Below are 27,071 nucleotides of genomic sequence, written 5' to 3' on the forward strand. Positions count from 1 at the left end.
TCTTCTTTGCAACGTGACCAAATTAGTTCTAGGTTAATCTTCTTAATATTATCTTGAGTAAAAAGTTTCAGTATTACACTTGGAGCTTTGCCCATAATTTCTTAACTGTTTTTGCTCTGTACAGAGGTTACATGACTAGCAAATATTGCAACTATAACAACTGGCAAACACAGAAGTAACAAGCAACACAGCCTTTTAAAGTAACAGTCCATTGCTCTCAGAAGCTGATCTAAAGAGCTGACACTTTCTACAGCAACATCAGTCACCTCAGCAACCCCCTGTTTGTATTAATGTATTCTACTGTACAGCGCTGCGTACATAAGTAGCGCTTTATAAATAAAAATATACATACATACATATACATACATACTTGGCAACTTAAAGCCTGGAAGTTTGGTCTCTTTTGGTTGGAGAGGTTTATGCCTCTCTTTCTCGCATCTACCTTTGATGTTCTCATGATGTCTCCTCCATAAAAGTATACATTGAACATGCAGATGGCATACAAATATTGAATGACAAAAGGTAAAGAGGGCTATAGTCAAAAGAGTTTATAATCTAAAAGGGAATGAGACACATGGTGTTAGAGGCAACTGCCTGTGGATGTGAGAGGGCACAAATAGGGAGCTGTGCTGCCTAAAGAAAGGACTCTGCCTTTACACAATATTGTTGCTTAACAACGTCATTGTGAAAGTGCCGTTAGTAATCATATTTCAACCAGGTTTTGAGAGAGATCCAAACAGATTATGCAAGCCAAGCAAAATGTCTGCCAAGCTCTGTTTCCTACTAATATTGATACAGCACAATATCAATAAGCCTGGACAGCTTTCTTAACTGTTTTTTGCTTTATACAAAGGATACTTGACTCCTAAATGTTGCAATTTTCTGGCTAAATGATAACTCAGAATATGGAGAATTCATTTTATGCCCCACAGATCGCAGACTCTAATACCTTGCCATCTAGTCTTTAAAGAGCCTATCTGCATCTCGTAAGAGCAGCAGAAGACCACTATTTAAGTGCTACTCCTCTTCTCTTTAATTTCCTTCCACGTTTTATATAATAAGACCTAAAGCTTAACAAAGAAGTAGGTTAGAAATGCTGCACACTATGTTTTGTGATTTTATAACAGCCCAAGGCAACCACAGTTCTTTAGCAGGGAAGATATGTGCCTCCAAAGATGACCCCATTAGCTCGTAGGGATATGGCGGATGGGTGCTTTGTTGCCCACAGGAAATCACTCACAACATGCGACAAAGGACCCAAAAGATACCTTTTTAATTTGCCCTACTAGTCCTGCCGATCCACTTCCTGCTGCCACCTTTCCTAGGCTGTGCAGGGGAGCTGGTGGCACTCAGCACACTGCACCGTACAATAGAAACCAATCACCAGTTAGGCTGGCCTGATAGGGAACTGAAGCCAGTCTTTGCTTGTGTGACTGTCGGTTGTGATTGGCTACCCCTCCTACTCTTATATGGAAGGGACTGCTAGAACATGCCCATCCCTCATTTAAAACACAGACAGGGACTGTAGATGATCTATTGGCAGGAGCGTTTCTGGCCCTTAGCCGTCCTGAGGCAGCTCCTGAAATGGACCCCCCCCCTCGGCCCCTGTGCTTAATTTTACATCGCCTTTTCAGCGCTCTCTGCACTAGCAGAGCCAAATTACTGGGTTAAAAACAGGAAAATTGGCTCTTACAGTTACCAGGAGCAGCTTTTTGCCGCCCCCTGGTAACTTTGGGGGCACTGCCATCTGAGGTGAGTTTCTCAACTCACCTCATAATAGTAGAGCCCCTGTCTGTTGGCAGCTCCCATAAAGGGGCTATTTTTAAAGATACTAAACAATTTTCACCATTAAAAAACAAAAATTTCACCAATAAAACCAGCACCATTCTTCATTGCCTACAAGATTTTCAGTTATGCTATATGCTTTAACAAACAAGAGTAGTAGCCATTGGCAGGTATGGATGCACATTGAATATTTGTATATGTTTTAAAATTGAAAAAACAATATGTATGATTGCCCAGTGAACTGTAATTTTGCTAGTCATTTTGCAGAAGTGGAACTGCCTATTGGTTTAGGCATATTCAGAACACTGATGTTGGCCAGATTAAAAAAATAAAGTGCATATAAAAATGCTAAATGTCAAATGATTACTTGACTGACATGACTTCTTTTCAGAAGTGAACTTCAAAACTGGTATATTAGGCTTCCCATTATGGTTTTTGAAATATGCTGTTTCATATAAGTGAGACCCCATATCCCTGTACTGTGGCATACTAACAGGGGAAAGAGAATTTCTTTAGTGTTATTAAAGAGGACCAGTCACCCAGGCATAAAAAGCCGTACAACAAAAGTCCTTTGAAAACTAATTATTAAACTCAAATTCATTTATATGAAATCATCCATACCTGTAATAAATGTATTAAATGAATGTATTAAAATCTGAGCTGTCAATCATATATTGCCTGCCCCACCTCTATGCTTGCTGCTTGCTATCATTTTTGGGCAAAAAAATAATTCTGCGCAAATTCTGACTGTACATGTCACCTTCAGAGAGTGCTGACAACAGCAGGGAGGAAGTGCAAAGGGCAAATGATAAAATGTACACTGAGAAATATCAGTTCTTAGAATTTGTGTTGAAGGATTGGGCCATAAACAATAATCACTAATTTGTTAATAAAGCTAAATAAATGCAAAGTGGTCAACCAGCCCTCATGTCATGAGGTTGATAATGGTCAACTTAGATCTTAATTTAAGTTACCATTATGTGTGAAGCAGAATGTAGCCTTAAAAAAATTCAATTTATAACCCTCATGATATGGAGTTAGTTGACTGATCTCTGTATATATAGGCCTAGTCATTTGTTGTTCAGTATATAGAACCCATACTGGAAGCTGTTAGTCAATTGCTTACATTTTTCTCTATTTACATGACTGCTTATAAACTTTGCTTAATGTGTAATGATTCAGCATGCCTTAATTTGTATGCAACTTACCATTCTTAGCACTTGAAACTGCCCTGACTGAGCTCTTGGCATGTTGTGAAATCTGCCGCCTGCCCCAACCTCTGGACTCTTACTGGCTTTATCCAGCTTCTCTTGCGCCACAGACCCCACTGGTTGCTTAGAATTTCAGTTTATCTTATTAAGCCAGGAAAAATGTTTTTCTTGATGAAGAGCTCCTTTAAAGGCGACATTCACCTTTAAATTAATTTGAGTTATAGATTCACCTGTTCTAAACAAATTTCAATATGTCTATTTTTTTTTAATATTTTGACTGATTTGCTATTCCATTCTACCTCCTTGCAGATTTGAGGATGAATTTTCATTGTTACTTTTTAAAAGATCATCTTTCTACAGAGATCCATTCCTATTCATCTTACCTTCTGACATCCAAACCAGTACAGGCTTAATTGGGTTCCAAATTGAGAGAAGCAGAACAAAAAATGCTAGCTATCCCTTCCTTGTTTATTTAATATGCTGCTAACTCATATAAAACGTATTATTTCCTGGTATTTATATAGCACAGACAAATTTCTGCAGATCTTTACAAAGTAATATACCAGTCCTTGTCTAAGTGGAACATAAGTCTAAGGGGCACATTTACAAAAGCACGAACACTCGATCGGTCATGCGAACGCTCCGAGTGTATTTTCGCTGATTTTTTCGGGCGTCCGCACGACTTTTTCGGACGTTTGCACGAAATAATCGGAAAGATTTTACCGCTGTTTACAATTGTTCGGTACGAAAATTTCGTGACTTTCGGATCGCCAATACGATATTATCGTGACTAATACGATTTTTTCGTTAGGATTTTCGTGATGTTTGCGATCTTACGAAATTTTCGTTTCCAATACGATTTTTTCCCATTCGTGATTCGGATTCGTGGATTAGTAAATGTGCCCATAAGTGTTAGTGTTGGACTGTCCTCCAGGGTACCAGGCATTGGCAGAGGGTGACTTTTTTGTTTTGGGAGGCTAAATATGGGCCATACATAGACTGACCTACAGCTAATGTGAGATTTGCCTCTTGCGGTTCCCACTGACTCCCAGGGATACTGTGCAAAAGTGTGAGTGGGAGAGCTTTTTTCACCCTAAAATTCTTAGGATGTAAAAGTATTCATACGTGCACTTCTGTTAGGGGTTCTCCATACATTTGTGTTTGTGATCAGTTAGCTTAAAGGGGTAGTTCACCTTTTAATATTAACTTTTAATATGATGTAGACATTGATATTGTGAGACAATTTGCAATTGCTCCTCTTGTATTTTTAATGGTTTTTCAATTATTTAGCTTTTTGTTCAGCAACCCTCCATTTGGTATTTCAGCAGCTATCTGGTTGCTAGGGTCTTATTTACCCTAGCAACCAGGTAGTGGTTTAAACAAGAGATGAGAATAGGAATAATTGAGGGGCCTGCATGGAAAAATAAAATTGTAGCCTCGCAGAGCAATACTTTTTGGCTGCCAGGGTCAGTGACCCTCATTTGAAAGTTGGAAAGAGGCAGAAGAGAAACGAAAAATGATTCAAAAACTATAAAAAAATTAATTAGGAAGACCAATTGCAAAGTTGCTAGGAACGGAGCGAGGTTTTTTTTTTTTTTTGAAGGTGCCAAAGCAGGTTTGGGGAGGCTTAGCTTCCCCTAGCCTTATTGAAAATCCACCTATGGTACCAGGAGTTTACTGGTGGGCCCTTTGATCTTTCTGGAGCATAGAGCATTAACTCTTTTCTCAGGAAGAATTTGCACTGTGTAAATGGGAAAGCAAGAACTAAAAGACAAAGATAGCACAGGGATAGAGAGGTCCTGCCTGCACTGTCTGTGCTGCCCTCTGAAGTCTGTATCTATTGCATTGCTCTGTCCTGTCACACAGCTTGTACAGCAATAATGCAACAAACAGAGCACAATGCAACAGAACACACAGGAGATTACAGTTGCCCACACATAATCAGTCCTGAATGTGTTTATTTTGAAGCTGCCACATTGGCTGCTGTGATATCCCTATGTTAAATGTTTACTTCAGTGAACTAGCACCTAGCAGGTAAATTGTTTTGAAAAACAATGCCTTCTTGGCTTTTTGGCCATGCCTTCTTGGTTAGACTATAAACAATAAACCTTCCAAACATGGGAATACAACAAACCCCAGGAAACACCAAGGAAATCACAGCTGCTCACACAGAATTAGTCCTGACTGTGTCATTTTGGAAGCTGTCATATTGATTGCTGTGACATCTCTATGTATTAAATGTTTACTTCAGTGAACTGGCACCTAGTGTCAAATTGTTTTGAAGAGCAGTGCTATGTCAAAGAGGACTTGGCACCCTAAGAAACACTTCCACATCCTTTTCTATTGGGTAAATCTTGTTTCCTTTAGTCTTAGTAGGAAACAACTATTGCAGAGATCACTGTGTTAAAAAATATATTTGCAAATGTTATTTCACAGTTGCATTTTATTTATTTATCAGCTTTAAAACACAGAAAAAGGTTTGGACACCCTTCCACTAGTCCAGTGACATTAGGCCTTTAGGTGTTGTCACCTGTTGAAAACTACAGGGTTTCACAAAATCTTAGACACCTCAACCATGGGCTCCTCTAAGCAACTGAGATCAGAAAATGATGTTAATTGATGCCTACAAAGCACGGGAAGGCTATAGAAAGATTGTGAAATGCTTAGAGCTCCCAATTGTCAATAATGTTATCAAGAAATGGCAGTTATGGGAAACTAAGAAAGCCAAGGAAAGACCAAAAAAAACAGATAGAGCTGCTGATATGCTGGCCAGAAAGGCAAAGTAAAAAAACACACAATTCTAACAGCTTTTTACTGTTTGATCTCTTTACCTGCATTTGAAAGTATTTCTGTCCCGTAGCAGTCCTCTTCCTTTCTTCTGCTCTCAAGGCAGGACCCAGTGCAGTGCAAATACCTTAGCTGGAAACTCTGATGCTCTGCAGCTCTTGTTGAAAGGTTGTGTTCACAATCAGTTGCCACCAGCCCAGGGAAAAAAGAAAGTCATGCTATTTGCACACTACTACACACGCATGCATGCATATTTGTGGGTTTTACTGTACTGCACATGAAATAGTCTAAATCTGAACTAGGAATGCAAGAGAAAATAAAATAAAATAGTGGCGTTGCATTAATGTCTCTCCAGATGCATTTTTTCTTAAAAGGAGGACCACCTGGGGAAAAACTAAGCAATTAGATTCACTGGAGAGTAGCACCCACAGTAATTTTTGTGTTTTCTTGTCCTTTAACAAATTTTCACCTGAAAGTCTTTCTGTCCTTTAGCATTCCTCCTCTATTCTTAACCTTTCAAGACAGTATTTAGCACATTGCAAATCTCTTTGGAGCTCCCATTGCTGGGTCCTGTTTAGAATAAATTTTTTTCTTCCTTTCTTCACCTCTCAGGGCAGGACCCAACACACTGAAAATCTCTTTGCTAGAAACTCTGATGCTCTGCAGCTCTCATTGCCAGGACCTGATTACAATACAAGTTAAAGCGGTATATCATAATTCAAATGCTATTTAATATGTTACAGAACAGCCTATTATTAAAGGACAATAAATCCAGGATTTACTGGAAAGGTGCCAATAAGTTAGACACCCCCAGTTTTTTCCTGGACCAAATCTCTTTTTATGAAAACAAAAAAAAATTGTCCTTTAGATGTCATCTTCCTTTCTTTACCTCTGAGGGCAGGACCCAGTGCTCTGCAGGCCTCATTACCAGGAACTGATATGCTACTCTGTAGTGCTGTTTGCTGAGTCCTGTTTAGCAATCAGAACAAAATCAAATTATAGTTTTGAAAATTACATACTTCACATTATTTGAATATTTAGAAGTGGAAAGTGGCAAAACACACCCCTGATTTTTCCTGTTTACCTCCAGTATTAAGAAAGAACTGTCATCTGGGCACTATACAACCCTGCCAACTGACTGCTTCCCTGCTGGGTCCTGCTGCCCACTGCCCAACCAAAACAGTTTTTTCTTTAAAAGACAAAAAATCATGATGGTCATGTATTCCATGCATTTAGGGAGGCAAAGTGAGGCAAGCAGCATGGGAGGACTAAGAAAGAAGAAAGATTTGTTTGTTCACATGTGGGTGAGGAAATGTTCTCATTCATCCATTTTTCCTGTAATGATCTTACTGGCCATTGTCCATTTTCTGCAGTGATCTTACTAGCATGCCTGTGGTTAATATGCTCATGATCCATTACCTGCAGTAATCTTGAAATGGACCAGCCCAAATTTTGTTGAAACGCCCCTACTTATCCAGGTAAATAGGAGGGATGGGGGGAAGCAAAAGCTGTAAAGGGTTGGGGTTAGTTTCTCTGGTGGACCCCAAGCACGGCTGGAACTAGGAGTAGTCAGAAGAGGCACGTACCTAGGGCACAACGGGGGTCAGGAACAAACTACTTCTTTCTGCCTATTCCTAGTTTGTAGCTCACCTCTCCCCCCCATGTGGCGCATCACCCTTTTCCACCTCTGCACATCACAACAGAAGTGTACACATTGGCTCATGGAGCGAGGGGGATGAGATGGATGAGAGCTCTCTGCTTCTGGTGTATCCATGCTGTGGCCCAGCACTGGCCCAAAGTACTCACAATGCATATTCACACACACACAATATGGTCCATTATATCAGGAGCCAAGTAACTTGCCTATATGTTTTTGGAGCACAAAAGGAAACCCCCGCAGACACAAGTAGAACATACAATGATAAAAATTCTATTCTGCTTCACTATTTTGCGTGACTACCTGACTGCTACCTGTTCATACAGCTACAGGGACATTTTTGGCCAAGCCGCCATATCTGCTTAAGCAGGGGCATAATGACAGAGGAAGTAGGGGGGGGGGGTTGCAGGAATGTAGAGGGCCCAGCAAGGCCTTATTAAGTGGGCAATTTTAAGATATTTTAGTACTTACAAATGTTTTGGGGCCCTTAATTAATCTAGTTACACCACTGTGCTTAAGTCAATTCAAATACTCCATAACCACCTTCCTTAACCCCACTTGCTTTTCCAGGTCTCCTATCCATTTAACTACTAACTGTCCCAGGGTGAAACTGTGCAGGCAGGTATATAACATGGGCATCATCGGTGCTGCTTTAATAAACGGAAAATAAAAGTCTTCTATCACACCTGGACTCTCCTGTAGACAGACCATATTTAGCCACACAAATCTTTATGTTAGGTAGATTGAGAACAATGATACCACACACTTGTATATTGTAAGCTCTCTTGTAGATTGTAAGCTCTTTTGGGCAGGGCCCTCTTCACCTCTTGTATTGGTTATTGATTGCTTTATATGTTACTCTGTATGTCCAATGTATGAAACTTATATAATATGTTGGTGCTTTATAAATAAATGTTAATAATAATAATAATAATAATAAATGGTTTGGGGAGGCTGCAGAAGCGTTCTAAAGAGTTTCTTTGCCCTGCGACATTTTCTTTAACAAGCGGACATATTCTCTGCCCTAGCTAAAAGAAGGACAGAAATAAAATATACAATGCATAAGCTACCTTTTCGTTTATTAAACATGTGCAAGGAACTGACAAGCGTCTTGGAACGCACACGTTGAGGAAGTGGAACTTAGAACGCGGAAGGTTTTCCTACACAAAACTCACCATTCAGCATTCACCGCAGTTCTTAAAGAGACAGCTGTCTCTTTTTGGCGCTCTATGATTGGCCAACCAGCGGTGCGGAGGAGGGCCTAAAAGGAAGCGTCATGTTGAATTTGCTGTGTCGCAGCATCAAGCGCTCAGTGCTGCTTGGATCTGTGATCGGAGGCGTTCAAAGTCGAGCCATGGTATGTTGAGGGGATATAATATAGTATGAAATGCAGCTCTCGCCGTTATGTAGTTAGTGTTTGGTATTCGCAATACTTGTATTGTATCTTTATAACCAGTGTAATAGTCTCCCTTAAGTTTAAACTATGTAGTTATTTCTGATTAGATAACATTTCTGTTTCTTCTGTATCACCCCCCCCCCCCCCCACACATTTAACCTGTTTATGGCCCCATAGCGTTCGGTGAATCCGAATGGGAATTAATGGACACGTGGTGGGGTGTGGGTCTAGCTCAGTGGTGGTGCCATATTGGCTCGTACCGTAATCTGGATTTTGTTGCGTTCTAGTTATTAGAGGTGTCCTGGGCAGATGCTCTCGCAGCAGGACTGAGTGGGTGTGCTATACGGGACAGGAATGCCATTGTTATAGGATTGCGGGAGTTGGAAAGCAGAGATTGCAGAGTTGTAATTTCTCCATTTAGAGGGCAAAGAGGGAGACTGACACATTAATTCAGTGGGTCTGATGGGTTAGTGGAATTAACCTGCTTAAACTGCCTTTTTTAATCTAGTGCTTTCATGTGTTCGGGATAGTGCTTGCATGCTGCAAACTTAACCCCTTCATCACTCAAAGCTGTCAACCGACCCCATGTCAGGAGGAAGATAATGATCCACTCCAGGCCTTTCTGAGACCTTATATCATGTTATCTTGTAGTGGGAAGAGGAGTTCAAGCCTTAAAAAAACCAGGACTGGATCATTAAGGTCCTCATGACATGGGGTTGTTTAACAGTCGGCATCGCCCTTCTAGAGGCTGTGTTTCCAAGTCATGTGGATACATTGCTTCTGGTCAGTTGTCATTAAGTGCATTTCTGATCAGTCACAGTTTGAAATACTAAAATGGTGGAGAAGTTTATGGAACTGCCAACAATATACTGTAGGAATACAATGATCTCCCCATATTAATATTTACATTTGCTAGTAGAAAGAAACAGCTTTAAAGGAGAACTAAAGCATAACTTAAGAAAGAGGCCAGAAATGTTGTACATTATGTTTTGGGCTTCTGTGCCAGCCCAAGGTGACTACATCCCTTTAGCAGGGAAGATCAGGTGCCACCAAAAATGCCCCCAGTAGCCCCCATCTTCTTTTCTGCTGATTCACGGCACATGCTCTGTGCTGCTGTCACTTACTGAGCTTAGGGACCAACAGTATACCGTATACATATATAGAATATAAATGTAACAGTATAAGGCTGACTAGTAATTCATTCAGATTCACATTATGTGTGCAGGGCAGTTGCATCAGAATTTAATAATCAGACCTGTAGCATCAGTTTATATGACAGGACAGCCTCATTTTCTGCTTGATAATTTGCAACAACCCCTAAGCTTAGCTGCTCAGAGCACACTGACCATGTGCACTGTCCCGGAGAATTCTAACAGAATCCGAGATAGGAAGCTTCTGTAACAAGTGTAAAGACCTATATCATTACTACTATAGAGATGCTGAACATTTAAGTCAGTGCAGTCAGTTTATTATTAAATATGGCATTTCTAGCCATATTCATTTTTAGGGTTTAGTTCTCCTCCACCCAGTTAATTAAGGGATGCCAGTAGATATCTGAAGAAACATGCATGGAATCTTGGCTGGTGGAGAGTTGGCTTCGGCTACATTGTGCAGATTGTAAAAGCAGTGTAAGAGAGGGCCAAATGTTAATCTTTGGTGGACATGCACTTTAATTGTTAAGTGAGAGTTACTTAAATTTAAAATGTGTCCTGGTGGTGGGCTGAGTAATGTGTAGCCAGTAAAGGTGGCAGAGTTAAGCTACAGATTCAGTTCCTTCAGGCGATCTGCAGTCTATTTGCCCATGTATGGGGCACGCCGATAGGAGTACAGGTTTAAAAATCTATTTGGAGTGATGACCACATTGGCTCGTTGATGTGGTCCTCGCCCTGACAATCTGTATACCTGTCATTGTGCTCAGATCAGTCCGATATTGTCCACCTCAAGGTAGGCATATCTGGTAAAGATCTGCTCGTTTGGTGACCTCTCCCAACAAGCAGATTTTTTTAATGGATGGGCATCTTAACTATAGGGCTTTGCATATTAGCTAGAAAAATGTCATAGCAATGTAGTTATCATGTTATCACATACCATTAGTGTCATTTATAGCAAATTGTTTTCAGTGGTAAAATGGCATACTATTTGTAAAATCGGCATTGGGGTAGAACTGGAATATCTGTACAAGACAAGAACACTAGCCAAGTTATGTCACCAGCCGTGCTGATGCTTATGATGTCTTTATGCCCCACTTTTATTGAGCATGTGGGTGTCTTGAATTTTACATAACCTGGGGCATTTTTAATATTCTGCACTTAAGAACTGCTAAATTAAATTGAGTAAAATTGGTTGAAAAAGTATAAGAAAACAAAATACTAAAATTAATTGTGAAAATAATAAACATGTATTGGTGGAAAATACTAAAAATGTACTGATCTGTAATTTTTTGTGACTGGTTTTATAATGTGCTGAGATTATATTTGCTGCTGGGGTAATAAAGGTGTTTACTCCGTTCTGGTATAATTTCTCTTGATTTAGCACTGTGTATTTCTCAGACTCTTTATTACTAAAAGCAATGTGTCTACATGTGTGCATGTACAGAAAACTCCTAGTAACAGTCCTCATCAGTGATTTGATCTTGTAGTGCGGCTAAGAAAATGATAAATGGACATTAAAGAGACTCGCTAAAGGGTGTAAAATGCATACATAATGTCAGTTTTTGTTTTTCCTCGGGTAGTGTGCGCAGGTAGCGGACTGGAAGGCAGCCAAAACCATTTATGAATTCTCTGCTGTAGACATTGATGGCAATGAGGTGTCCTTGGAAAAATACAGGTACCTGCAGCAGTGGTTTGCTTTATCTCATGCATTTGTATTATGTTTGCCTCTTTTAAAGCACCTTTTCTTTCTCCCTGCATGATTTTCTTTTAAGTTCTGGGTTTTTAAATGTAGGACATTTTGCTGGGTAAACACCAGTGCTCGTCAGGGCTCTGGCACACGGGGAGATTAGTCGCCCGCGACAAATCTCCTCCCTGTTCGCGGGTGACTAATCTCCCCGAGTTGCCATCAGTTGCCATCCCACTGGCGAAAATGTAAGTCGCCGGTGGGATGGCACACGTGGCGGCGCGATTTCGGCAAATCGCCGAGAATGCCTCGCGAGGCAACTTCGTCTGCGCAGCGTGTACCATCCCACCAGCGACTTACATGTTTGCCGGTGGGAAGGTAGTTCGGGGAGATTAGTTGCCCGTGACAAGGGAGATTTGTCGCGGGCGACTAATCTCCCCGTGTGCCAGAGCCCTAAATGGGAAGCATTGCTTTGTAAATACAATTTTTTTTTTTTCTCATATCATACAGTGCTGAGTATTTGCATGCTCAGCACTCTGACAAAATTGCCTCTTCTGCTATCAGTTGGAGGCTTACAATGGAAGTTACACCCCAGTATGGCTGTTTGAAAAAATATACTCTGCTTAGCAGTCAGTTATAAAGGTTCCTTTGCAATCTTTACTTTTAACAAGTAGAAGTATAAAATGTGCTTTATAATTTATACACCAGACTGCTATTTATATCTGAGATCTACACTCTGTTCTTGCAATATAATGTTTTTTTTTTTTTGTTTTGTTTTTTTTCTCTCTAAAATCCCTACAGGGGCTATGTATGTATCATTGTCAATGTAGCATCTAAATGAGGAAAAACACCCGTAAACTACACTCAGCTTGTTGAACTACACGCCAAATATGCTGAGAAAGGTTTACGCATCCTTGGATTCCCTTGTAACCAGTTTGGAAAACAGGTATGAGGTGTGGCTTTCTAATATATATACCTCAATTTGGGTGGTTAGCTTCCTATTTCTTTCTGTGACTTGCAAATGTAGTAAACTATAACCTTTTTCCCATATCAATTGTTACAGTGGTATCAGACATAGGTAAAGATAAGTAAAAAGAATCACAAGAAACCATCTGATGATATTGTATAGAATAAAAGCATGAATTGTGGTTGAACGTCATCCATGTTGGGTGAATAGAAACTAATGAGAATGGGGAATATAATAATAGGAGGTGGGAAGGCGTAAAAGTGAAACCATTTCAAAACATTGTATAGAAAAAAAAAATGCCACAAAGTGGCTAGTTGGCTATTTGCCCAAGGGCAATATATTCTAATCAATCAAGATAGCTCAGCTACTTTCCATTTGGGTGCCAGATTTTGATAAACTTATGTTCCCAAAGATGGTTCGGTTATTTAGTTAGTTATAGTTCATAGTTACATAGGGTTGAAAAAAGACCAGTGTCCATCAAGTTCAACCCATCCAAGTAAACCCAGCACACCTAACCCACACCTACCAATCTATACACTCACATACACAAACTATAAACACAACCACTAGTACTAACTGTAGATATCAGTATCACAATAGCCTTGGATATTCTGATTGCTCAAGAACTCATCCAGGCGCCTCTTAAAGGCATTAAAAGAATCTGCCATTACCACATCACTAGGAAGGGCATTCCACAACCTCACTGCCCTCACCGTGAAAAACCACCTACGCTGCTTCAAATGGAAGCTCCGTTCCTTTAATCTAAAGGGGTGACCTCTGGTGCGTTGATTTTTTTTATGGGAAAAAAATTATTTTTTTATATTCTTATTTATTTTTTTTACTTTTCTGAAACTTTGAAATTAAGTTGCTCAAGCAGCCGCAGTAGTCTAAAAATATAAGTTAAAAGGTGTAGGGCAGTCGAGGGAATGGCTTAAATCACTTTGTTAAAGAGCTTCCCATGGGTTCCTCTTTAGGCGGGTTGGAATTAGCTGGTTATAAATTTTTTTAATGTTGAATTATAACAGAGGGATAATCAATTAGTAATGTAAGTGAAATTGCTGGTAAATTTGTGTTTCTGTGCTTTATCAGCCCCTGTCTGCTGATGCAATAAGCAGCCTAATGTTAAATCATTTGTGCAACTGCATGCTGCTTCCAATGTTGATCTGTATTTTATGCAGGAGCCTGGGGATGAAGCTCAAATTAAAGACTTTGCTGCATCTTACAAAGTTGAATTTGACATGTTCAGTAAGATTGAGGTTAATGGAGATGGTGCCCACCCTTTGTGGAAGTGGATGAAGGAGCAGCCTAAAGGTCATGGTACCCTCGGAAAGTAGGTTAACTATGGTATTAATGTTTCATTGTTAGACCCTGTTCTTCTCTGTTTTGCAGCCAATCTGTTTGGTGCCTTTTTCAATGTGCTCCTGTGATTTATGCTTATCTCTGCAACACATTTGTGACATTAGGGCAAGGTCACACAGAGCGTATAGATCCTTCTTAGCCGTGCGTTTATCCGTTGGGCTGAGACGCGGATCAGTTCCCTACGCTGCTCCATGTGCATGCATTGAAAACTACAGTATCTGCCTCAGTGCCAATGGAGCAGCGTAGGGAAGGGGATCAGCTTCGATCAGCCTCATGTGGTCTGTGTGACCTTGCCCTCTGGGTTTGCTTTTGCAGTGCATATATGGGGCTTAATGATGCTATAGATCTTCAGTTACAAAACTAGTTCTGTAGGGATAAAAGCAGTACTCTGTGCTTACTTATTCATAAATGTACAGTTCACAGCACACTAAGGATGTAATAGCAGTGGCACAGAGCTTTACCAGCACACACTGGGGCTACTACAGGAAGCTGTAGTTACTGGCTTGTATTTAGTTATCCTCCATTCTTCTTTTTTGTTAGTAATGTTATTTGTGATGGTCTTTTATTTCTCTTTTAAATTAAAAAAAAAAAAAAAAAAAATAAAATTCCACCCCTTCTGTGTGTGTGGTGCCAAATAAGTACCACACGGCTCCAGAATATTTACATTTAACAGTCTGAAATAGTGTATGCACACCAGCATAAACCAGTGGATGCCAGCATAACCTGTATCTGCCAACATTTAGCCAGTTAAGATGGAGAAACTCCATTTTTCCCTTGTTTTATTGCCTTGCATACAAAGTTCCATGTATATTGTTGTAACTTTTTTTTTTTTTTTTTTTTTCCCCTTGTTAGTGCCATCAAGTGGAACTTCACTAAGGTGAGTGTATAATACTTTTAAAACCATCGCTAACTAGGCCTTAGATGTTTTTTCGCTACTCTCATTCTAAATTATTTTCACAGTTCCTTATTAATAGGGAGGGTGCTGTGGTGAAGAGATTTAGCCCGATGGAAGATCCAGTTGTAAGTTTGACTTTTCTTGTTGTTTTGCAGGGTATGGTAACAACAAAAAGCTTAGTATGTTTTGAATATATGGTAGTGTCTGTTTTGTTTTTTTTGGCAATAACATACCTTTCTCCTCCTTCATACCTGCATCCTGACCTATTTTGTTTCTCTGTTACGAGCAGTTGAACTTGTCTAGCGTGAAGCTCCGCCTCTTCTTGCATTCTAAGCACCCCTTCTCTCCCCAACTATAAAGACCTTAGAGGTGCCTAACGTGCATGCTCACTGCCTCTGCTCCAATTAAAATCAGTCAGGCAGGTGCAGTAGGTACCTGGTTGAGGTCATCGGTTGGAGAGAGAGGAGGGCACAGGAATCAAAAGGGGGAGGAGCTTCATGCATGACAAGGAAGTAACAAAGGGCTGTAGCGGAACTGGCTGCAATAGAGAAACAAAATTAAGTCTGGATACAGGGAACAAGGTATGTCATTCTGGGTAATTCTGAGTAATTGTAGAGATTACAAAAAATAAAAAGGATTACTTTATTCTCTAAACAAGCTCACTTATAGGATGGTGTAGACCCCCCCCCCAACTATTAAGCCAGATTGCCATGGGTAATATGTTTTACTGGCAGCAATCCCAACATTCGTCTATAGCAAGGCATTTTTGGGTTGTAAAGGGGAAACTATGCGGAGCCACACCAACGTTGTTAAAAAAAAAAAAAAAAAAAAAAAAAAAACCTGAATGTGGCTCATAGTCACAAAGTTGGAAATCTCGAGTATAGACTGAGGACTGGAGGGGGTGGGGTGGAGTTCTGTACTTCCATGCTTGAAATTTCAACTGTCCACCGAGCAGCTATTTTTCACATCAAGGAAAAGTGGGCCTAAATATCAGGAAAATATCCATTTCAAAATTGTGGGGAAAACACATTATTTAGAATAGCTTCAGCCATAATAAAGTTATGACTCTTCCTCTCTCTCTGTTATCACCGTATTATAGGTAATTGAGAAGGATCTACCCAATTTGCTGTAGCATGGCTCCAATCATTCATTGTCTGGAAGTGTATCCTGCAGCTTCCTTTCCTAGTAATGATGGTATGCTTCAAAACCGGAAGGAGGAGGCAGACCGGATGGTGAAATGGCGTGCACCAATGGAGGGGAAACTGCTTCACTTCTAGATATTTTGCTGTGAAAAGGAATCATGTGACTTAATAAAGGTTATATATAAATATATTGATTTCTGTGGTTAATTACTGTAAACCTTAATTAAGATTGCCACAACTGTTTTGGTTGGTGGTTAGCTGTGTTGTTGCGGCTTGAAACAATATAGGCCAATATTGTCTTGAAATGTCTTTCATGGCCCCCAGAGATCTCTTTTAAAACCTTTAAAAAAAAAAAAAAAGCTGGTTTAAGGTCCACAGGGTCATTTTAGTGAGCACTGTGCTGTCCTGGAGACTGGGCTCTTAAAAATAACCATGAAAATGTGGGACCCATTTCTACCATTTTGTAAAGTTGTCTGCTTCAAAAAAGGCACTGCTTGCAAGCAGAGAGCATTGCAGTAGATGGCACCCAAACTGCAGATTGTAGCCTAACCATAGGCTTAGTGAGAAAAATGTCAAATATCCTTTGTATTTATGGCAAATATTATACATTCTTGGAGTGAACACAGGCATAACATATTTGCGAAGGGGGAGAATGTAGAGAAAATATATTGTGATAATTTACACCTCAAATTATGATTTAAGCCTACTAAGCCTATGGTTAGGCTACAATCTGCAGCTCTGGTTTTCCTGTTTACACTTGTCTTTTCTCTAGGGTTGGCAGCCCTATATTTAAACTAGTTGCCTCTCTTAGAGTTTTCTTTAGCAGTACATTTGGCATCTGTCTTTACAGTAACACCAGTCCTCCTAAAAAAAAACTTAAACAGGTTTTTTTTTTTTTTTGTCTTTCATGATCTTGCATCCCTAAGCCATATTGTATCAAACTGTACATTGTTTCTTCAAAAAAGAATTTTAATGTGGAGAGACCTGCAGGTTCCCTATTTTGATCAAAATTATTTTATCATTGTTCTGTTGATTCAGCTCATACATACAAACTGTTTCTTCTTCATTTTTTAGTTCTTTAGCCAATTGTGCACATATACCATTTTATATGCTGAAATCCGGCTCCAAAACAGTTCTCTTTTCTGCACCATTTGAAAGCCTGGCACTGGAGGAGGGACTAAAACATTTAATGCTACATCGGTGATGTAACAATTTATCCACAGCTTTCAATGTAGTCCACTGTGATGTTCCTTTCCTTGACATTGACATCACATGTGCAGGAAATTGAGGGATTTAAAGGATGCAGGTTGAAGACGGTGGACTACTGTTGCATTTGATTTATTTTTATTTTTTTCCCCTCAAAGTAGTCAGCCAGATCAGCAGGAGTAAAGGGGGGCAGGCTTATGTAACTGTTCAGAACCATATTATTACATTAAAATGATCATGAAAAGGCTGCATATTTTATTAATTCATATATAGCTTTTAAAGGACATGTAAACCCCACACACAAATGTAATTAGTGAACAGCCTCTTTGAAATCTTTCAATACTGGTTGTCCAGAGGTTAATAGTAAGGCTGCAGCATCGCCTTAATCACTTACAGTGGCTTGCAAAAGTATTCGCCCCCTTGAACTTTTCCACATTTTGTCACATTACAGCCACAAAAATGAATCAATTTTATTGGAATTCCACGTGAAAGACCAATACAAAGTGGTGTACACGTGAGAAGTGGAACGAAAATCATACATGATTCCAAACATTTTTTACAAATAACTGCAAAGTGGGGTGTGCGTAATTATTCAGCCCCCTGAGTCAATACTTTGTAGAACCACCTTTTGCTGCAATTACAGCTGCCAGTCTTTTAGGGTATGTCTCTACCAGCTTTGCACATCTAGAGACTGAAATCCTTGCCCATTCTTCTTTGCAAAACAGCTCCAGCTCAGTCAGATTAGATGGACAGCATTTGGGAACAGCAGTTTTCAGATCTTGCCACAGATTCTCGATTGGATTTAGATCTGGACTTTGACTGGGCCATTCTAACACATGGATATGTTTTGTTTTAAACCATTCCATTGTTGCCCTGGCTTTATGTTTAGGGTCGTTGTCCTGCTGGAAGGTGAACCTCCGCCCCAGTCTCAAGTCTTTTGCAGACTCCAAGAGGTTTTCTTCCAAGATTGCCCTGTATTTGGCTCCATCCATCTTCCCATCAACTCTGACCAGCTTCCCTGTCCCTGCTGAAGAGAAGCACCCCCAGAGCATGATGCTGCCACCACCATATTTGACAGTGGGGATGGTGTGTTTAGAGTGATGTGCAGTATTAGTTTTCCGCCACACATAGCGTTTTGCATTTTGGCCAAAAAGTTCCATTTTGGTCTCATCTGACCAGAGCACCTTCTTCCACATGTTTGCTGTGTCCCCCACATGGCTTGTGGCAAACTACAAACGGGACTTCTTATGGTTTTCTGTTAACAATGGCTTTCTTCTTGCCACTCTTCCATAAAGGCCAACTTTGTGCAGTGCACGACTAATAGTTGTCCTATGGACAGATTCCCCCACCTGAGCTGTAGATCTCTGCAGCTCGTCCAGAGTCACCATGGGCCTCTTGGCTGCATTTCTGATCAGCGCTCTCCTTGTTCGGCCTGTGAGTTTAGGGGGACGGCCTTGTCTTGGTAGGTTTACAGTTGTGCCATACTCCCATTTCTGAATGATCGCTTGAACAGTGCTCCGTGGGATGTTCAAGGCTTTGGAAATCTTTTTGTAGCCTAAGCCTGCTTTAAATTTCTCAATAACTTTATCCCTGACCTGTCTGGTGTGTTCTTTGGACTTCATGGTGTTGTTGCTCCCAATATTCTCTTAGACAACCTCTGAGGCCGTCACAGAGCAGCTGTATTTGTACTGACATTAGATTACACACAGGTGCACTCTATTTAGTCATTAGCACTCATCAGGTAATGTCTATGGGCAACTGACTGCACTCAGACCAAAGGGGGCTGAATAATTACGCACACCCCACTTTGCAGTTATTTATTTGTAAAAAATGTTTGGAATCATGTATGATTTTCGTTCCACTTCTCACGTGTACACCACTTTGTATTGGTCTTTCACGTGGAATTCCAATAAAATTGATTCATGTTTGTGGCTGTAATGTGACAAAATGTGGAAAAGTTCAAGGGGGCCGAATACTTTTGCAAGCCACTGTAGATTTGCTTCTCCTCCTATAACCCACTCTGCCCCCTCCCTCTGGAATTTGCTTTGGCTGTTGGCTTGTGGGCATGCTCAGTTGTTCTAAGCTCAGATTACTAAGCACGACCCCCAGTCTAGCAGCCAGTGAAGAGATGGCATTGCTGGTTCCTATAGAAACTAGGCTCTAGCTGTCTGCTTCAGTTTTTTTTCTCTTAACCTTCTCTCCTGAGCTCAGCTCAAACAAAGCAGAACTTTTATCAAAGACAGTACTGCCTGTGTGAGCCTGTATTCTTGATGAAATGTATGCTGAATAAGGGTCTGTGTGTGTGTGTATGCTGTTTGCAGATCTAAATGTAACTGATTATGTATCAGAGGAAAAATGGCCACCGGGTGAAAGCTGCTATTTGCTTTAGGAAAATGTGATGGTGCTGGCACGCGGAGGGGATATATGCTGTACAAACGATGCCAATGATGTACATAAATGTAAGCTTTACATGTCCTTTAAAGGAGAAGGAAAGTCAAAATCTATTAAGCACACAAATAGTACTACTATTGCTGTGTAAAAACGCTATATTCCTGGCTTGCCTAATGAAAGATTTACAGAGATACACATACTAGAACCTACATACTTGTTTCAGTGAACGGCGCCGCCATCTTGTCCAGCATGTCTGTATGGGCTGAAAAGCACAAGCCAGCTCCCCGCTCCTGTCACAAAGATTCTGCAGCTCCCCGCTCCTGCCACAAACCCTCCCAAGCTCCACAACTCCCCCTCGCTCCTGCCACAAACCCTCCGCCGCTCGCAGCACCTGCTTCCCCTACCTGCTTGTCAGAGTTCGGCGACGCTGTGTCGCCATGGCAACCGGACGCTCCTGCCCTGTGCGCATGCGCCGCCTGCAGTAACAAGTCGGCAAGTCTTGAAGGAGCGATGCATTATGGGAATCTTCTCTACCCAGCTCAGCGGGTGAAGTATGGGGAGACTTAAGGGCACTATTGAGACAACTGAAGGTATGCCTGCAGCTTGAGATTAACTCTTTACTAGCCTTTCCTTCTCCTTTAAGTTGTGTTGGGTTTAAGCTTTTTCTCTCTACTGGCCAGGATCGCCACATGAAAAGTAGTGATTCTGATGAATCTAAATGGCAAGGTGTTTTCCACTGATTTGGCAGCACAAATTGCTATATGTGCCATTGGCTATTCAGGTTGAAAGGCTGCCGCATGGCTAAACGGCAGCTTATTTATAGAATGTATGTGTTTCTGAAGCAAACTTTTTTTTTTTTTTTTGGTATATAAAATACAAGAGAGTGTGTGTGTGTGTGTTTTACTGGTCTTTTTAATGTTGCAGTGAAAAAACTATTTTTTGTATCGATGCAAACCGCGCTCTGTGCTTATTTAATTACAGTGAATATACAGTTCACAGCACTTGATGGTAATAACAGTCCCCCAGAGCCTTTCCATTAAAGGAGAAGGAAAGTTACAATTACTGGGGGGTGCTAAATGCTAGGCATTCCTCAGTGATTGTAATCACTTACCTGATACCCCAGCCAGTGATCCAGTTAGGCGAAAACTGCACCAGCCTGGGGTACCTGCAAGTGAGCGATCCTCTTCCTTCTTCACATGATGGCTTTTACACTCTGCTACGCATGCATCGACCCCCAAAATCACAATAAAATAAGACAAAAGAAAGAGGATATTTTGCTTGCAGCACTGGCCTGGGGTAACAGGTAAGTGGTTATAACTAACATTTTAGTAGCCCCGTAGTGATTGTAACTTTCCTTTTCCTTTAAACACTGGGGCTAATATAGCAAGCTACAGTTTTTAAATTCTTGTTAGCCTGCATTCTTCATGATATTAATGTTATCTGGAATTCCACCTCCTTGCCCTCCCAAACTTGGCAAGGCCCATTAGTAAGTGTGGGGTGCTTAGGCTAGAACTTGGATTGCCAGCTAGCAACAGCTAATGGGTTTGGTGGCAGCCTCCCGAAGATACGCTGAAAAAATGTATTTTACCACTACAGCCATGTTTCTGCTTTCCCCTTCTGACGTGCTTGCAACATTAATATGTGGGAGCAAGCGCAGGTCTGCTCAGTGCTCATTGGACGTTATAGAGCAGGAAGGAGCGTAGCTGAATGGGGAAGATAGATTTTTTTTTTTTTTTACCTCCGCATTCATGGAGGATGCAGTTTCTTTATCTGCTACAGACTCCATGCCATTTCCACTTCAGTTTCCTTCCAAATACCACAAAAACAGAGAGTGTAATCTCCTTTATATTTTAAACTGAGGAGAGACATTTTTCTCTGTTGGGAAAAAAAACATTCCTAAACAGAGGAGGGGGCCTGCGACACCGCTTGTCATCAACATACAATGCTGCTTTGACATCCTTACCCTGGTGGTTTCACAACAGTTCACACTTCCAGTCATGTACTTTGAAGCATAAACACCTTCATCGATGAGAATCATGGTACCATTGTGATTGGATCATGCCTTCTTACACCTGTCAGTTTCAGCTAACACCTAACTGAACAAGTTCAATGGAACCATTGTGATTGGATGTCTGTGACTGTACTACCATCAAGAGTTTAAATACTGGGGAATTCCCTACCAGTCATTTGAACTGAAGAAGCCACTCGGATGAGTGGTGAAACTTTTTCAAGGAAAAAACTCAAAAGTCCAGTTGTTTTAGACTTAATTCTACTAGATACTGTATTTCTTTACAGATATTACTTGTACAAGTATCTGTATTGTATCCCCCTCATCCAAAAAGACTAGACACCTTATTAAATGCTTGCAAAGGAGGGAGGATCTTTTCAGGAGATCCCTTGAAGAGAAGATGGGTCATTTGGACAGGTCACATTCAGCAAGTGCTGAATACAAACAAACAAATATATATATATATATATACACAATTATACACAAACTGTTAATTTTTAACTGCACTCAGGCAAGCTGTTGGCTATTGGACCTGTTATGTGAATATGTATATTCAATTCAAAATAAAAGGATTAATAGATATTCCAAATATTATTCATGCTGGCCAATTGGGTTTATAAATTAACTTAGAGGACACTTGCCATTAGGCCCATAGCTACTAAGCTTCTATTGGAGTACAGTTCTTTACAGATGATATGTCATAGTATTTGACATCTCAAGTGACATATGCTTTCTCAAGAAAGCGGTAGTGAATCAACTACAGCACTGGGTATGTCTTGTCTGTGTTACTTGGGATGATCTTTCTTGATAACCTATACAGAAGGAAGGCTTGATCAATTGATATAGTCGCATAGTGGATGCTGCTCCTTCCTTCGCCGTATCGCCTTACTTCAAACAACCAGAAAGCCCAGTTTTAGCAGGTATTTTGTAATAAAGCATTCAAAATACTAAGTGGTTTGCAAGATAGGGCAATTACTGGGGCAGGGTAGAATAGATTTTTTTACTTAAAAAATTACTTTTTTTACTGTTACTTTTCCTTTAAGCTAAAGATGTATGTGGAGCTGGGTAGACAAAAATGAAGACTGATGAGGAGGATTTGTAGGCTGCAACCTTTGCCAAAGCTCCTCCCTAACTCTATCCATTTGCTGCAGTTTTCATCCCACACAGGTTCTATACACAGGTACTGTTTTTGACACCTAGCATCAATAATATCCCTTTACGAGCCCCATCTTATTCCTGCTCTGCTAGGTTTATTTGGTAATTTTTCCATTTATGTGCTGTGCCTCTCCTGTGCCTCATTCTGCAGTCCCATTTATTTGGTAATTTTTAACCAATTTCCTTTTCATTTCCACCATTGCTTACTCCACATGATGTCATGTGTTACCTACATCTGCATTATCTGCCCCTCTCCCACCTACCTAGCTAGCTATCTAGTCTGCCTTTCCTTAAATTTAGAGAGACTCTGGGGAAGGCTTGCAGCATAAGGCTTTAAGTATGGCGTTAAAATCTGGATTGGAATCCCAAGGCCAGAACATTCTTCATCTATGCAGTATACTCTGAATTTGCTGCTGGCTGGCATACTGCTTCAGTGTACAACTACCCCTATTGAAAACCAAGTTGTTACCAGATACCTTTGCAGCAACACACACTTATCCTATGCACTTATACCCCCTCACCCTTTTTGTTTGTTCTCCTCTTCCTAATAGATTGTAAGCTCCTTGGAACAGGAACCTCATCTAAACTGTGTATTGCAATCTCTTAGCTCTTAAGCAGTGATATATCAATTGTTAATGTAAAACACAATATAACTGTACCCCTGTTTGTGTTCACCCTTGTAAAGCACTGCAATTGTGGTGCTATTCTAAAACATAGCTATTTTGTTGGACAGATAAAATAAATCAATTGGATTTAATTGGCGTAACCAGTCTCTGCTTGGCTTATGTGGGTGAGTGTTTAAACATTTTATCTTATTAAAATATAAAACTGAAAAATTGAGCACCAGTGATATTACCATAGTCAGTTGGATAGAGTTTTTACACAAAAAGACCTTCATGGTTATGGTGAGAGATGGGATAAAAGAACCAAAGACTGAACCAAAAAACTGAAGGCCGCCACACTATGGAGGGAGATGTGCGAATTACACCTTAAGGCTACTGCCACATGGGGTGTTTTCTTGCTGACACAGTGTTTCTTAGTGCAGACACACCCTTAAGCAGAACAGAGTGGAGGGGCAGTTTCTAGGCCTGCTTGTATACAAAGGCCAAGGAAATACCCCGTTTGGCAGTATCCTTATGCACCTGTGGGCAACAACGTATCCAGTGTTTAGCAGCACAGATACAACTTCATAAAACTGGAAATCATGGTAGGCATCACAGGGACTTTGCACAGTTAAGAGTTGCTTCTTTAGAAAAAGAGTCCTTGATTTAGTCTTCCAACTTGTGTGCCAAAGAGTCAAAAAAAACAGACTGGGGTTTAAGTTTTTTTTTGTTTTGAAATGTTTTTTTTTGTTTTGAAATGTTTTTTTTTTTTTTATCTCTTCAAGTAGTTGCCTTGAAAATTCTAAGAACTACCACAATTCCTAAATATTTAAAGACACAGTCCTTTAACAGCTTTGCCAAAGTTGATCTTTTACATTTGCAGTCCTAAATAGTTCCAGTATGATGGATCAGATAAGTAGGTTGTCTGTACCCATCATTGTCCACGAGAGTCAAATAAAATCAGATCCACAAATCAGATCTCTCACAGAGTTTAGCCCTAAGACAAAAGAGTCGTCATTTTGTTTTCAATAAAAATAAATCAGGATGAAATTCATTACAATTCAAATACATTTATCAGGCAAAAAAGTGAACTAAGCTTTCTTAGTAACCAAGCCTGCATTCTATCTGGCTGCAGTGCCATGCTCACATTCATTTTGAGTAAACCTTTATGTGCCCATATCCTGTGTCAACTATGTAACTATGTTATAAGGCAAGTCTTTTGGGGACTTTCAGTTCAAAACAAATATCTTATATAATCAGACCAGTTTAAGATTTCACTAAATATATATAGGGGTTTTGGGTTCAGTTACTTGAGGCCCTACTTAATCTTTCTGGGTATCAAGCCAACAAATAAGCAAACTTTAGGACAAGGCTGAGCAACCTATAGCCATCTTCTTAATGGGGTACTGGGAGTTTAATAAAAAAAAAAAATAAAAAAAAAAATCTGGAGGGTGACGTTACCTGTCATTAACTGTGGAGTAATGCAATACAGTAAATATCACTAGGAAAGTGAGAGAGCAGGAAACTTTTCTTTCTTTTGATTTTGAAATACTTATTCATCTTCATCAAAAAATACACAAACATACATATTTAATCTTATAAAAAAAAATCAGCATTTGTTTGGCAGTAACACTGCATGAACTTTCCTAATCATTGGTTTATCTAATGCAACCAGCATCCCATGAACTATCATAAATCGCATGGAACAGTGGTTTAAATCAAACAATATATTCATATGGTCACTTCAATCTATACAGACTGAAGCACATTCTCACAGTATGACCTTTGACTAGTACCATGTCTGTAAACCTTTTATGTCTGTTAAGTTAAAGAACATTATCCCTCCTATGGTGAAGCCATTGCTTGGTTGATTTAGATGTATGCTTTGAGCCATGCTGAAAGGTGAAGTTCCTTTTCAGCTTCCAAACAGATGCTTGAAGGTGACAAAATTGGCTGATATTTGGAATGATTCCATTCACCTTGACTAAAGCACCAGTTCCAGCTAATGAAAAGCAGCCCCAAAGCATGATGCTGCCTCCACCATGCTTCACTGTGGGTATGGTGTTCTTGTGATTATGGGCTGTTATTAGTGCCAAACATACCTTTTGGAATTATAGCCAAATAGTTCAACCATGGTCTCATCTAGGGATGCATCAAATCCAGGATTCAGTTTGGAATTGGGCCGTTTTCAGCAGGATTTGGATTCAGCCAAATCCACGCCTCTAGACAAACCAAATCTGAATCCTTAAAATAATATGACTTTTTGTCACATAAACACGGAAGTTGAAAATTTTTCACCGTTATCTTTAACTCCTCCTTTTCCTAATTAGCATATGCAAATTAGGATTCAGTATGGTATTCAACCAAATCTTTCACATAGGATTCTGGGTTCGGTGCATCACTTGTCTCATCAGACTATGATACAATCTTTTCAGGTGTACCTTTTTGCAAAATTTTCCAACCTCGGATGTTTTTCTTTGTGAGTAAAGGCTTTCATCTTGCTTCCCTACCCCACGACCCAGACAAATAAAGAATACAACCAATTGTTGTCACATGTAGGGAACAACCAGTACTTGCCAAGAAGTCCTGCAGCTCCTTTAATGTTGCTCTAGGCCTCATGGGGACCTCCCATCACTCACCTCATCAGTCTTGAAGGGATGTCTTGATCTTGGTACAGTCACTGTTGAACCATATTTTCTCCATTTCTTAATGATTGTCTTCACTGCGCTCCAAAGGAATACTGTCATGGGAAAACGTTTTTTTTCAAAATGCATCAGTTAATAGAGCTTCTCCAGCGGAATCCTGCATTGAAATCTGTTTTTCAATTTTGAAATTTAAAATGGGGCTAGCCATATTATTCATTTCCCAGAGTTATATCACCCCCTTCCTTTCTCACCCAGCAGCCAATCAGCAGAACAGTAGGTAGGTAGCAAGATAGCAGCTCCCTCGCTGTATTGTTACAAGTGGATATCAGAATAGTACTCAATAGTAAGAAATCCAAGTCCGACTCATGACTCCACCAGTTACATGGGAGTAGGAGAAACAATAGGTTACCTGAAAGCAGTGCTAATGTGCTGCGCTGGCTCCTTCTGAAAGCTCAGACTCGGACACAATGCACTGAGATGGCACCTACACACCAATATTACAACTAAAAAATTTGTTGATTCAAGAATAAAATGTTAAATGGTAGAGTGAATTATTTGCTAAGTAAACAGTGTCATTTAGAAATTAAAAGTACAGCATAAAAATCATGACAGAATCCCTTTAATGATTTGGATACTTTTTTTGTACCACTGTCCTGATTTATATCTTATAATGATGAGATCCCTTTTCATGTTTTGAAAGTTTTGCAGACCATGGCTTTTGCAGTATGAGACCAAGAGGAATAATGCTACAGCAACAGCCAAACTTTATCTGAGTTCAATCAAACCTACTTTAATTGATGTCAGGTGTATACTAACTACTATTTGAGATGAGGCTGAATGTGATTGGTTGATTCTAAACGCAGCCATGTCCTTGATTATAAAAGGGCGTGCACATTGATTTTTGTTTTTCATTCTTTCACTAAACAGTTTCTGATTTGTTTTCAACTTCTTTGTATAGATGGCAAGTTTGCAGTAAAGGTGGAATAAGATCTGACATGATTTATTTTGGGCTTTTTTTTTTTATTTAACA

At 40.0% G+C, this 27,071-nt stretch overlaps 1 protein-coding gene across 3 annotated transcripts; it reads left to right on the forward strand.

The window, feature by feature from the left end:
• Positions 1 to 8,694: 8,694 nt before the first annotated feature.
• Positions 8,695 to 16,224, forward strand: gpx4 (glutathione peroxidase 4; the record flags this gene model as incomplete). 3 transcript variants are annotated; one of them, NM_001346486.1, is given in 7 exon segments in its annotated part: positions 8,695 to 8,798; positions 11,568 to 11,662; positions 12,473 to 12,617; positions 13,817 to 13,968; positions 14,850 to 14,874; positions 14,958 to 15,017; positions 15,992 to 16,224. In NM_001346486.1, coding segments are annotated over 6 exon segments (510 nt in total), but the record flags the coding sequence as incomplete, so codon positions are not given.
• Between the last annotated feature and the right edge of the window lie 10,847 nt (positions 16,225 to 27,071).

The sequence above is a fragment of the Xenopus tropicalis genome, chromosome 1 (genome assembly GCF_000004195.4).
Source record: "Xenopus tropicalis strain Nigerian chromosome 1, UCB_Xtro_10.0, whole genome shotgun sequence".
In the NCBI taxonomy this organism is placed as follows: Eukaryota; Metazoa; Chordata; class Amphibia; order Anura; family Pipidae; genus Xenopus; species Xenopus tropicalis.